General features: G+C 32.9%; 1 protein-coding gene across 1 annotated transcript; it reads left to right on the top strand.

Moving 5' to 3' along the window:
* Positions 1–5,543: 5,543 nt before the first annotated feature.
* On the top strand, positions 5,544–13,459 carry LOC126733279 (UDP-rhamnose/UDP-galactose transporter 4). The gene is made up of 6 exons (XM_050436512.1): positions 5,544–5,747; positions 6,932–7,158; positions 9,112–9,296; positions 9,390–9,590; positions 10,011–10,172; positions 12,872–13,459. The coding sequence occupies exons 2-6, from the start codon at positions 7,017–7,019 to the stop codon at positions 13,202–13,204; spliced, it is 1,023 nt and encodes a 340-aa protein (XP_050292469.1). The 5' UTR covers positions 5,544–5,747; positions 6,932–7,016; the 3' UTR covers positions 13,205–13,459.
* The last annotated feature ends 1,782 nt before the right edge of the window (positions 13,460–15,241 follow it).

Raw genomic sequence — 15,241 nt, 5'->3', positions numbered from 1 at the left:
GTACCTTGGTTTGTGAGGGTGCTTGGGTTTTTATAGTAGAGAGGGCTGACCCTCTTTTCCTTGGAGTAGAAGTCTTTTCCTTGTAGGAGTCTCCTTGGGCGTATTTTACGGGATTCTTTCCATATAGGAGTCCTTAAGTTCCATGAAACGTGGGGAGCAAGTTATTTACTTATACGTGCAAAATGGAAACTTCATAGACTGACACCGTCAGTTTATGTTATCCCGTCAGTCTATGCTTACTCCGTAAGCTTCAGGAAGTTCGGCCCTATGTGGAGTTCTTTTGCCTTACATCACCGTCAGCCTAGAAGGTATGCTGACGGCAAGACCATCTCGTCATCCTTGTTAAGTCGGCATCTTCACCCTTACCAGGTATGCACCGTCGCCTTTGTCAGGTACGTGCCGTCACCCTTGTCAGGCACGTGCCGTCACCCTTGCCAGTGTTTTTATCCTCATCAAAGAGAATTTTGGATTTTCTTCTAAAACAAAAAAGAGAATTTTGAATTTACCTAGTCTATTGGAGATTTTCTAAGATCAAATGCAATTATCTGTTTTATGTGAGATGTCAAAGTTCATAAGGTGAAAGAAATTTTTTTTTTAATAAAAAAATTACACTTTTAACTTTTACGTCTCACATGAAAGTGGTAATTATATAATCCACTATGATTCAATCAATTCATATGAGAAAACATAGTAGATCCCATGTGTAGATCATGTATCAAAGACCCCTCACATTTATGTTATCAAGACCCCGCATATTTATGTTTTATTAATATCAGGCACAAGTACAACTGTATAAGTAAAAGTAAAACTCTTTCTTGGTTCATAAAAAAGAAAAAAAAAAAAAAGAAGGTCCCTCACTTGGATCCCAAAGTTTTATGCGCATGTCAGGGTCCCTCAGGCGCATTTACAAGCAAAAACGTTGCTGAAATAGGATACTTTTTTTTTTCTTTTTTTTTTTTTTTTGTTTAAGAGAAAAGGATACTGTTCTTTAAGAATAATGCTAAAGGTACAAATTATTTTATAAAAAATTTTACAAAGTACTGATATAATGAGCGATTATTGGTAAATAAAAAAATGATATTAATTGTGGGTCAAAATAAAAACTAATAAGAGTTAGTCACATCAGCATTTTGTAAAAATGTTTTAAAATAATTTATGTCTGTAGTATTATCCACTTTTTAATTCAAAACAATCAATAACTAATTCTTAAAAAAATAAAATAATTCGTATAAATCTAAAAATAAATCTAATTTCATGTCATTTAAAATTAAAAATAAATTGGCATTGTGAACATGACTAGATGCAAGAAAAATTTTAACCATAAAATGGATTATCTCAACTTCACTTGAAATTGATCTTTACACTAACTTTCATGAAAACAAAATCATAAAAAGTAAAGAATTTAGAACAATGAGAATGATTGATTTTTTCCCCCTTACAAAGTGGGTAATGAAGGTTTGAACCCACCGGCTCTTCATGGGAGAGTTGGCAATGTTACAACAAGAATGATCAAACTTATTTAACAACAGAACTGCACATTATGTTTCTCTCTTCTTCTTCTTCTTCTTCTTCTTCTTCTTCTTTTTTTTTTTTTTTAAAATCAACTTCACATAATGCTTCTAAACATTAAGGGGTGTTTGGTTCGCTGTGATATTACATTACACTGTAATATTACATGATTATAATCTTATATTAATATAATTTTAATAAAAAAATAAAGTATTACATTGTTTAGGAAGATGACGAGATTAAAGTGATGTGATATATTTTGTAATTTTAGATTATGATAATGTTAAAAAAAAAAAAAATCTTAATATCATATTATCGTAATGGATATCACATCAATAGCACATCACATCGAATAAAATGCAAATTATCATCTAATTATCAAAATCCTTTAACTCCCTCTTCTTAAATTACAATTTTTTTTTAAAAAAAAGTGCAATCATGTCGGTACTCTCTTATGGACACGCCCAAGAAGTAAGTGTGCAAAACTCAAGAATAGTACCTATAATACTCTTTTATTTTTTTTTGGTAACTATAATACTCTTTTATGGATAGCACTGGGTATGGTGAATAATAATTCAGTTTTGCTCTCTTATATAAATATAATATATGGAAAGGTCCACCTTTAATTTGATTCAAACGGCTGCTAGAAAATTCGAAGTGTGGTGGGCAGGTCAAGTTGATTGAATTTTGCTAAAGCACAAGTCAAAAATGGAATAGGGAAAAGGTCAATACTGGCCAACAAGTATGTTTTTTGGAGCAAAAGGTGATGTACCATTCAGCTAAAATCAATAAGTTAGGAAAAAAAAAAATGTTTTGGCTAATCAAATACAATATATTTTTAACACTAAAAATTGGAAAAACAGTCCAGAACTTTGTAACTCAACCAATATTCTTTGGTGTTTCTAATGGATATGTCTAAAATTCAAATTAATCAAATCACTCATCTCCCAACCCAACTATTGAATTATCAAAAAATTGAAAAAAATACATTCTAAATGTGAAATGTATTTTTCTCAAAAAAAAAAAAAAGAAGTGGAATGTATTGTAAAAGATACATTCTTATACCTTTTTATACTATCACATACTATATAATAAAAATTGCATTATATGTTATAATATACTATATAATAAAAATTACAGTTTACATTTTGTGGTTATACCAAGTGGGTGACTCACCGTTTTTTACATGTTGTGTTTACCCCTTATGGTTCCAAACTTCCACTTCCACAAGGTGTTATGAAGTTTGTTATATATATATATATGTGTGTGTGTGTGTGTGTGTTACATGTTGTGTTTACCCCTTATGGTTCCAAACTTCCACTTCCACAAGGTGTTACGAAATTTGTTTATATATATATATATATATATGGGTTGGGTTCAAGTTACACCTGATATAACTTTAACCAATGTTACACCATCTAATAACTTGTTATTGAATTAATATTTTAAAAATCCAACCGTTGAATTACATGTTTTATGTGTTCTTAACATGCATGCTAATTTTCATATCAATTGGATGCTATTTATCATTTGATTTATAAATTCATCTTTTATGCATTATTTTAAACCACAAAAATTTGAATTTTAACAATTGATTGATGATGTGACTATTAATCTTTGATCACTTTGAAATTTCGCAAGCATGAAGAATATACGAAAATAATGTAATCTAACGGTGGATTTGTCAATATTCGCATCCAATTAAAAAATATTGAGTGATGTAACATTGCTTAGAGTTACACTAGGTGTAACTTGAACGCAACCCTATATATACACACACACACACATATATATACTTAAAAGAATTATGTTTTATAAGAATCTATTGAATATGTTTAAAAATATTTCAAAGTTTACTTTAATTAAAATTCTATTATCAAAACTCAAAAGCTCCAAGAAAATTTGATAATGTAATGGTTAAAATTTGATAATATTTATTAAATATTTATTTCTGTGTTTTTCTTTTTTTAGAAAAACCTATATAGCACATTTGAGGTTCTTTTTGTTTTTGAATTTTTCCCCATTTTTCTTTTTTACCCAGATGCTTGAAAGTTAAAAAAAAGAGTTGGTCCCCTCACCCAAAAAGAAAAAACTAGTTTACCTTGAAAGTCACTTAAAGCCTAAAGGATGATAATATTTAATTCTAGAAGCCTAGGTAACTGTTATAAATAGATTAATAAACCCTTGGATCAAATCGTTGACATTAATCCGTAATTAATGGCATGGATGTGTTTTTTTTTGGGGGTAATTAATTGTATGGATGTGCCACTATAACAAGCTAAAGGTAAAGGTTTCTTAAGAAGAGTATAGGAGATTAAAGAAAGTCAATATAGTATAATTTCTGAAACATCACTAAAGTCAATGAAAATTTTATAGTAAGAATAAAAATTCTCAATATCCCCACTGAGGAAAAAAAATCAACGAGGTACCAGAATATTATGGAATATGGAGTCCCAAAAGAATGAATTAATGAAAACAAAGTTTGCACCGCAAAACCATTTGAAAAAAAGGCAGTTTTGATGGGCAACTTAAAATACCCACTAATTATTCATGCATCACAATAATCCTGTGACACAAAATTATCACATGAAGGAAACCGAAATGAGAGGGAAAAGGACTTCGTTGCACAAGCATAGTATACAATTCCTTTCAAACATAGAAAGAAAATGACACTGACGGGTTACCCTTAAAACATATGCAAAATACCTTCCTTCCCATGCCTAACATTTAAAAAATCAAAATCAAAATCAAAATCAACAGCTTACCACATTCTGAACTAAAAAAGAAAATATTATTAAATTATAGAGAAAAGTACAACCTAACTCATTATCATTTTGAATCCAAAAAAAAAACTCATTATCATTTTGATCCTATTACAATTTCACACGTAAGAATTTATTTTTTTTAATTATTACAATAAGTGGGTGTTTATTAGGCAATGCCATTAAGTTACAAAAATCATGACTAATATATACAATTTTAATTGCAACTTATTGATATCCTAAAGTTTAGATTAAAATAAAATCCTTTAGGATTCTGTAATTTCCATCCAATTTAACAAATATTGCATTTTGTAGATAAATTTTCAATTAGAATTTACTCCCTTGTAGTGTTGGTCATATCACAATTTAATTTCATTAACTTTTTAAATACTACCTTGTAGTGTTCGAGTCTCAATGGGTGGCGGTTAGATTTGGTCAGTCACTAAAAATGACAAGGAGAAGAGATCTTCAACCATATATGGGCTTAGAAATCGCTGAAAAAAGGATGAAAAAAAAAAAAAATCGAATGAGTGGAGTTTCATTGATTCTCAAGGGGAAAATATGACACTTAACTCACTTCATGCAGGTTTTAAACATGTAAAACCGCTATTGAGGGCCACTTGCCTTCGAAATCATCCTAACCTTAGTAGGTCAGTTCAAGTCGAGCAAGCTCACCAAATACCGACTTGAGTTGGACAACCCTATATTTCATTTTAATCAAAACCTTACCAGGTCATGAGATCTAATTATTTTAATTGGTAATAAAAGTCTTATTATCAAATATTGAATATCATTTATATATAAATAAATAAAAATTCATTCGGGCAATAACTTGATCAAATATAATAAAGGCTCGGGTTAAGAAATGTGTTTAAAACATTTGTTAATTTACTAATTTAGAAAAAAATTTATATTACTTTTATAGAAAATATAAAAAAAGAAAAAAAAAACACTCATTTTTCTAATTTCACATAAAAAATTCCTAAATCAATACCCTTATCCTTATTTAACTTTTTTTCAATAATAAATGCAAATTTAGATACTAAATTATAGCAAACCCCAAGAGGATAAATTAATTTTGTCTAGAAAATATGTGAGGAGATGCCATAATATTTTTTTTTTATTATATTCGTTCTATGTATCACTCCTGAGATCCCGGAGGAGACAAATCAAAGCATATTTAAAAAAAAAGAAAAAGAAAAAAAAAGAAAGATCCAGCTAGAAATAAATAAAATAAAAAAATAAAAACGTAGTGCTGGTTCACAATCACTCACGCTCTCTCTCTCTCTCTCTCTCTCTCTCTCTCTCTCACACACACACACAGTCTACGTCTCTCTTTTCTTTAATGGAGACGAAGAAACTAATAAATTCCATATCATCACCGTTTCACTCCTCTTCAACATTCTCTTCTTCTTCTTCTTCTTCTGCACTTCCTTACATTAACGCCGCGATTCCCGAGGCCAATTCCTCCCCAAGGTCTGGATTTCCAATTCTCATGCCTTTTTTCTTGTTTCTTAACGGGAATTTGTTTTCCCGGTAATTCATTTTCCCTTGGATTTCTGTAATTTTGTTCGCTCTCTCTGTTTCTCTCTCTTTCCGTTTTGTTTGTTCTGTGTTTGATTGCGTTGATCTGTGTTTGAATTTGCTGATTTGTGAGCTCGTTTTTTGTTCTTGTTTTTTTATTGTGTGAAACCTGATGGATCTAATTATGTAATGGATTTCGCAAATTCTCTGGCTAAATTTTTTGTGGATTTGTGGATCGGCTTTAGTGGCTGTTTCGTAAATTTGTGAACTGAAATTTTACGTGATTGTTAAATTTGTTGTGTGAGAGTTTCATAATGTAACTTTTTTGTGTGAGTTTGTTGGTTACTTGATTTATTGATTAGTAAAGATGTGAATTGTGAGAAAACAAATGGAAAACTCAAGTATTCCAAAGATTAACGAGGATTGCTCTTTACCATTAGGCTAAGATTCAAACTCAGGTCTCTTATTCAACAACAAGAGAATTTACTAGTTGAGCTTGAGCTAACTAGAACTTGATATAAGCAATTGAATGTAGTTTTTATTTATTTATTTATAATTCAATAGTTACAATGGGGAAGGAGGATTTGAACCTTAGACGTCTCCATTTGAAACATGAGTAGGTACCAGTTGAGCTACAAGGCTGTTATATCTTTTATAGAGATCAAACCATTTTGAAGTCTTTCGAACCAAGTTTTAAAATGAAAGATTTGTTCGTACCTTGGCCTCCTGCACAATTTAAATGTTGATGACGTGACAGTCTTGTCATCTACGATTATGTGGTTTTTGATTCGAGCTTTTGTTCAATTGCTGATCTCACTTTTTTTTAGTTTGCTTATAACAAGTGAGGGAAAGGGAGATTCAAATCTAGGTTCTCCTCACAAAAGAGACTGAGCATATTCATTGAGCCACAAAGCTCTTGGTTGATAATCTCACTTTTGACAATAGTTGTTGAAAGCTTCTAAGGTTTTTGTTTGTGTGTGTGTGCGCATCAGTGCATGTAGTTTAAGAAAAGATCTGTTAGAGTTTGTAGTGAAAGAATTTGTTGATGTGTATATATTGATATCAATTATGTTTGTTACTTGCAAAGAGAGTCATTTGGATTCTAACTTTGTTGGGTAACTTGTTTCATCATGCAGATAAAGGTTTTGCCTTTTGATATTCCAGTGTAATAGTTGGTTTCATGAAGGCTGAGCAGTGAAAATAGCGGCGACAAATTCCAAGATGGAGAAAAAAATGACTTCAGCAAAGCTGTCTGATAGGAAAGGTGCTCTTGATTTGGCCTCATGGATGTTTAATGTTGTCACATCTGTTGGAATAATACTTGTCAACAAAGCCTTGATGGCTAAATATGGCTTTAGCTTTGGTGGGTTGCCTATCTCTCTCTCTCTCTCTCTTTTAATATCATATTCAAACATTCAATTTGATTAATTTTTCTCCTTTGCATTACTTACCTAATATATGTCATGCTTTATGCTTTAATATTTCTATGATTTTGATATGATCAGTCATGTTCTGCATTTTTTTTTTTTAATCTTGTTAAAAAGGGTCAAAAGGTGGAGAATTCTTATTATTCTTCTTTTATTGAGAAGTTGACAAAATTAATAATTAATAAAATAATATTAAAAATTTAAAACTGTTAGTATTATTTTGAATTTAACATAAACAATGCTAAAAATGGATTTTGGATTCAGGTTAGAATTTTACAAGATGAAGGTGCAAGAGTTATACTTCAATTATAATTGTTCAACAGGGCATATACTCTTGTGTCTCTTTATTCTTTTTAACTTTTAAAGATCTTTTCTGTTCCCCTTTTCACCTTTCCTTAAGAAAAAACATAGCACAAGATGATTTTTGTTGAAGAAACCAAACTTTTTTTTTTTTTTTTTTGTCTTTTTGTTGAAGATTGTTTTTGAAACTTAAACTAGACTCATGCTCTTTTAACATTATTAGGGAACCACTCTTGATCTGAGATACTCTTATATTTACTTGCCATGAAAGTTGCATTTATACTGTGGTAGATATCTAAAAATTCAGCATGCGAAAGAAGAGGTTCTTTCATGGACTTCTTTTAAATTTTTGGGACTAGATCTTGTATAAAACTTTATAGGACTGGTATCTGATAGAAAGCTGATTGGTCTATATTCCTTGGGACTGTTACATATCTGTAAATTTGGTTTTAAGAAAATTGTGTTTGTGCATGAGTTGATTCTATCAAAAAATGCATCCTTTAGAACACTTCAATCATATACTCCCATGATATATTCATAAACCCTAATTAGGGGGGGGGGGGGGGGGGGGAAGGCTTGAAGCATTATTTTTTGGCACTTATAATGAAATTGTATGATTTCTTCTTATCCAGAGGGCCTTTCTTTGTAGTGCTCTTTACCCCCACAAATGAGGCTTTATCTAGCTCTCCCTTATCGGTCATTGAAAGGAAATAACCCATTTATTGGACAGCATTGATCTGAGGGTTCTCATTTATTTTATTCTCCCTAGTAGCTTTAAGAAGCACTAAATATTGTTTTGACGGTTCATTTTGGTCAGAATAGAAGTGAATACACTTTGAGAACACCTTGGAAATGATCTAGCTTACAAGTTTTCTTGAAGGCCTCTCTTTTGCACTAGATAGCCACATGGAAACTTATCATTAATTTATAGAGAATTGATGTCAGTCTTTGGGCTGATACAAAGTAATCTGTAATCATAGTGGATTATATTTGTGTTATTTCAGTAAGTGTGTTTATAACAAGTTGTTCTAGATTAACTCAAATGGTTGATCTAAGGCTTGCTGGTTTGTATTGGACATCATAAATTCTGAAAAGCATAGGAAACCCTTGTCAGGATGCACAGGCAAGCCAGAAAATTGTGTATTATTTTTGGGTCTTCTTCATACACTCTTAATGTCAGAGAAGAGACTAAGCACTCATATGGGCTAGAATTTTTGCCATATGATAAATCACACTTTTGTATGATACAGAAATGTTTTGCGGAAGAGCCAATGTACAGAGCTTTCAACAAGATAACTCTGCCTAGGTGGAATGTAATTCATGCTTACATATCATAAAAGAGATTGTATAATGTTGAGCAAGAAGTTTGTGTCTTAATAGGTGGAATATAATACATATTTACTTATCATAGAAAAGATAGTATAATGTTGAATAAACAAAAAGTTCCTCATCTGTTCTATCTTAACATAATATGATGTGCTTTTGTTAAGAAATTGATGCTTTTTATGAAACAGAATGAATTATAGCAAACTGCTTCTGAATGGTTGCATCAATCCTGACACTGTATTCTATGTAATGCCTTAATGCAGCTACAACATTAACTGGTCTTCATTTTGCCACAACAACCTTGTTGACTGTTATTCTTAGGAGGCTGGGATATATCCAGGCCTCTCATCTACCAATTTCCGATCTTCTGAAATTTGTTTTATTTGCAAACTTTTCCATAGTTGGGATGAATGTGAGTTTAATGTGGAATTCTGTGGGATTCTATCAGGTTAGTTTAGGTGAAAGAAATTCTTTCTGTTCTTTTTTTCTTGAGAAAATTTTAGAAATTGCAATGTGTCTTATTTTTAGTTTCTATTCTCAGATTGCAAAGCTGAGTATGATCCCGGTATCTTGTTTTCTCGAAGTTGTCTTGGACAAGGTGCGATACTCAAGGGACACGAAACTTAGCATAATATTAGTCCTTCTTGGTGTTGCAGTCTGTACTGTTACAGATGTGAGTGTCAATGCAAAGGGTTTTATAGCTGCTTTAGTGGCGGTTTGGAGCACGGCACTGCAGCAGTATGTAAGTAATTCTTTGTTGAACCCTTGATCTCATATAGATATATCATCAGCTTTGAATGGATTAGGGGGTAAAAGTCAGTTCTGGTATTAGGCTGATGGAGTTTTAGGTTCATTGTGTTCTTATTCTTTTTTAAATCCTTCATATTTGTGCACAGGCAGACATTCACCTTATAAACATCGTCCTATGCATGTGCAGCTCATATGATATACTATTTGATAATTGCGTTTGCCAAACTAACTTTTTATCTTGTCTCTTTATATGGGTAGGGTTTGCACATTAATTTGGAATGATGTGTCTTTAATAATGTAAATATCAAATTTAATACCAGATTGATTTGTGTCAGTTCATGCCAAAGGACAGATTTCTAATCTTACATATAATCTACAATATATGACGTTGTTTTGATTATTATTATTGCAGTATGTACACTATCTTCAGCGGAATTATTCTCTTGGATCTTTCAACTTATTGGGGCATACTGCTCCAGCACAGGCAGTATCCCTTCTTTTAGTCGGGCCCTTTCTGGATTGTTGGTTGACTGGTAAAAGAGTTTATGCATATGACTACACTCTCACATCTGTGGTAAGTTTCTTTTCTTTTCTTTATTACTATTTTATAATTATATCTCAGTTGGTATGATGAGGTATACTTCTCCGATATAAAAACATATATTCACATACAAGATACTTACCAGCAACACACATATCATGCTGTCAGTTCATGCTCCTGTCTATGCCTTTGCATGCATGTGAACATCACTATGTTATTGTGCTTAGTTGCTTGTGCTTGTAGAATTGCACCCATATTTTTGCTTATAAATGTAAATATGCCTAGTCTGTCCATCATTTAAGTATCACGGTTGGCAGTTTAGCAGTTCGCCCGCTGCAATTGCTTTAATAGGGAAATTGAATGAACAGATAATAATTTATTAGATCCTTGGTCAAAGGTGGCCAATGCCTCACCAAGTGAGAGAGCAATGAAGGAGCAAAATCAGACTGCTTAATTGCCTTTAACATGTATCTAAAGTGTCCCATGTCTGTCTTCAGATAGGCCATAGGGGCACTTAACAGGGTCTACAAAAAAGTCAAAATAGCCTCCACAGAGGCCCAATATAGTGCCTTGCAGAAAATCTGCAAGTGGGTGAGGGGTGCTTACCATTGGAATAATGAATGGAAAATCAGTCCCAATAACTAATATGGTTCTTTACCACCACATTAGTTCCCAACATTTGTAGCACATTGAGAGAAGGCTTGCTCTTATATATTTACCACATTTGTGGAAGGTTTTACTTCATCCCTTATATTGCAAAGAGGGAATACTGATTAGTTTCCTGTCTTATAAAAACTGAAATGGCTTTAAGGAAAGAGCACGGTCCTTTTTTTTCTTTTTCTTTTGTAAGGAATAATTGGCACATTCCTTACTAAGCGAAGTGTCTTCATTTGGTACAGGAAAGAATTTTAATGGGCTTTCTTCATGAGCTAGTCTCATGTTCCTAAGTGTTTTGAGGAATGGTAATAAAATATGTATAAAAAATGAAATTATTAATAATAAATGTATATAAAAAGATTAAATTATATAAAAATAATTTTATAATCTATTAAATAAAAAATTTATATACACACTCAAGGCAGGGTGGGTAAAACCCATCCCCATCTTGTGCCCTCTTTAGGGTGGGAAAAACATGTGTGAGGTGGAGTAGGGCTAGGTGGGTCATGCGAGGGGGACATTTTTGCCATCCCTACCTACCTTATATTTTGTGTTTTTCAAGTTAACTGTTCCTCTAAAAGTGAAGGTAATTTGGGTAGAGTTCTAATTTGAAACATACTCCGCATGCCACAAGGTGGGGGTGTTTTAGTGTTTATTTGCTAGACAGACTTTGCTAAAAAAAAAAAAAGGAAAATTATGCAAGTGTAGTACTGATGATGTCACACGGCATCAAGGCCATGTTACCTATCTCTTCGAAGACTTCTTTCTTTCGAGTGACATGCAATAGATTATAAGCTCTTTTCTTCTTCCTCCTTTGCTCCTTCAGACTCTTCCTCTATGAAATTTTTTAATTTCTTGAGAATGCCTCTCAAGTGCATGACATGGGCAGTTCTTTCCTACCATATCCCTACTCTAATATTCAATTATATATAGCACAACTGTGTGGGGGTCATATCTGAAATATAATAGGACCAATGACACTTTCTTTAATGTCAAATTCTAGGGGAGAATGGCAGTCTTATCATGCTTCTGTGAATATCTTTCTCTTTGGGATAGAGGATTTGAGCACCTTACCCTGGGTGAATATCATCAAAAAAAGGAAACCATTAGTAAAATTTAAAGAATCACAAAAGAAGAAAGATACTGAGGGAAGTTGGCCTATGAGTTATTGATGTGATCAAAATTGAGGAGATAGTTTTCAGTGTGAAAGAGAAACGTTGAAGGGACTGATTGTTGGGTTTCTAATTCCTTGTATACAGTTTCTCTATTTAATATTATTATATCAGGTTATTTTAGGGGCCTCGCTTTTTGTTAGAATTGGGCCAGGTTATTAGGTTTTTTTTTGGGTAGGATTTTGGGCTGTCCTTTGTTTTGTTTGGATTTCTAGAAAGGCATGAGTTTATGAAGCAAAAGCTCAAATCAGTGTATGTAATTCACTTCAATGCCAAGGTCATATAGTTGTTATAGTGAAGATCCAAGATTCAGACAAAATTTCTTTAACCCCAATGCCTTTCTAGGCTGTAAATTTATTTAATACCAAAGAAGTGGTGATCTCTCTGTAGCCATTGACAGTGCCCCAGTGAATATTTCCAAATACCTACTTCATCTTACTTGTAGAGCCAACTAGCCAAGTGACATGGCCAATTGCTGTTCATTGATCCTTGAGAAAAGAATAAACGTTACTGTTGCCTGCCTGTCTGTGCCCAAGGATTGAATGTTTGTGAGGTGTGTGCACACACATGTACACCTAGCAAGTATCTGTGTCCACTTTTGTCTGTGGGTTGTGCTTATATGAATGTTCTGTGTATCATTGGATGGTCAGAGCTTAGCATGCATAATTGCATATGAATATCCTTTTTAGCATGCATGCCAAAGATATTCCTGGACAAGGGAACTTTTACTTAGAAAGATCGACAAGAATTAAGTTTGATTTTCTATTACTTGCTGTTTGTCAAATGGACTGGTGGTGGAATGGTCCTACTTGGTAGAATGGACCATATGCCTGTGTACAGATAAATTTTTGCATGCAGCTAGTTGTGACTACTGAAATGATTTGGGCCAACTTTTTTCTGCAGTCATTCATAATTCTGTCCTGTACCATTGCGGTAGGGACCAATCTCAGTCAATTCATCTGCATAGGCAGATTTACGGCTGTGTCATTCCAAGTGCTTGGTCATATGAAGACTATTCTGGTCCTGATTTTAGGATTCATTTTCTTTGGGAAAGAAGGTCTCAATTCACAAGTAATTTTGGGTATGTTAATTGCCGTTGCGGGAATGATGTGGTATGGCAACGCCTCAGCTAAGCCAGGAGGGAAGGAGCGGCGTAGCCATTCAACTCCAAGCAACAAATCACAAAGACATGTTGGGTCGACGGAGTCCACTGAGCTGCTGGATGACAAGGTCTAGATTTATAGTGAAATGTTGAAGACGAGAAAAATTGAGCTTTTTAGTTAGCAGGTCCGCATGTTTCTTTACACCTAGGAGGCAGATCCCTCAATTACTATAAAATTTTCTCATCATAGTTCATATTGTTCTTGAAGGAAAAGAATGCTGTTGAAGGGGGTGCAAGACTGCAACTTCCCCATTAAAATTACATTGTTCCATAAATATTATACATTGTAATTTATTTCTTATTCAATTTTAAGCCTTTTTTTTATGCTCTTTTTACCTGGTTCATCATTGTTTTTTCTCTTCCTGGAATTATCTCATTGTTAACACTTTCGATGTATTTTATTCTTTTGTTTGTTATGTGCTTGAATATACATGTACATCAAATTCATCGAAAGCCCATGGGGCTAAATTGATTTGTTGGAAGTATATATTTTCTATACAAGGCAATTCTGCTTTAACCAACGATAGTCAAGCATATGCATTAAAACCAAATTCAGACCTTCACAGTTCCCCCTTCTATGTAGCATTTTCTTCTCTCTCTGATTCTTATTATACTTTGTGTGGCTCTGTATCATCAGAACTAAAGGCCATACAAAATGTTTATTCTATGTAAAAGGATGGGCTTTAGCTTAGTGGAGTCCTGAATAACTGAGCTCTTCAGTCTACAGGGTCTTCTTGTAGTTACGCTTATTGTGGTCCAAAGTCCTATAACACAATCTATGCTTATTTAACACGACTTCAACCACTGGGATCTTCTTTTCTCTCTTCTGGTCCCAAAGAGAAAGCTGCTAATAAAAACCTCCTCTGGAAGAATCAGAGCTGTAATAAATCTCATTTTGAGAAGTGGGGAACCATGCATTCATGCAAACAGTAATTATTTGGTACTCGTAGACATTTATGGTGTTTGATACACGCATCACCTGGAGCTGATTGGCTTTTTGTATTTTGACATTGATTTTTTTTTTTCTTCTTCCTTGTCTTTTTCCATTATTTTTATTCAAGAAGATTCAAACATGTTTTCTCAAGCACTGTATGAAATAAAGCACTAGGGAAAGTCCTTCACCTAACTTTACTGTCGAAAGAAAGAAAAAGTACATTAGGAACAAAAAATGAAAAAACCTTGCTGAATTTACTACTGCTGCTGCTGCCAAAACTACCTAGCACTAGCAGTGATCTCCAGAATAACACAAGGACTATTTTTGCCATCTGAACATACAATTACCCCATTAATAATCATTTGATTAAAAAGGGGCAACACCAAGATACTTTGCTTGATTTACCAAACCTCCATTGTGTGAGATACGCTGATTACAAGTTTACAATTATTGTGTTTTGAATTATGACATGGAAACCAAATATTCAAAAATTTACAGTGAATTCCAAAATAGAGGAGAATAATGTTTAGGACTGTCGAAAGTTTGGTCCATTACAGCTGCTTTTGGGTCCCGCCTTTTGTTCTTATATGTCATAAGCGTGATCCAGCCTTTATGGCTTTTAATTTTGGTTAGAAAATTGAGAGGCAATACACTGATTTTCCAGTTGCATTTTTATTTTATTTTTGGTCACTGCTACTACATTTTTATTTCTAGTTATTAATAGGGTGCATGCATTCAACTCTCCAATTCGATGAACCTAGCACAACCTAACGCCTCTGATTAATTTCTTATTCGTTGATATGCTGGTTTGGGTGGAAATTTTTTTTTTGAAGCTTGGGTTGGGTCGAGTTTAGGTCAACAAAATTTTCAATGCATGTAATTCAATGTGATCCATGTTATTAATATTTAAAAATATATGTATTTTAAGTTTGGCAGTAGGATTTATTTTGGTATTTTAAGACTTAATTTTAATAAAAATTTGAATACTAGGTTTAATTGTGTAAATCGTAGTAATAATTTATTAATAGTAAGCTTAATTAAATGGAAATCCTTTTTTTTATTAGGCAAAATAAAATGGCATCAACGTAATGACCCATATCATGCATTTGGATGGGTTAAAGATTTATTAACTCAAGGAGGTTAAACCAGATCGATTAATACCTTAAAACAACCCATT

Source organism: Quercus robur, chromosome 6, assembly GCF_932294415.1.
Source record: "Quercus robur chromosome 6, dhQueRobu3.1, whole genome shotgun sequence".
NCBI lineage: Eukaryota > Viridiplantae > Streptophyta > Magnoliopsida > Fagales > Fagaceae > Quercus > Quercus robur.
This window is presented reverse-complemented; position numbering and strand designations above follow the sequence as displayed.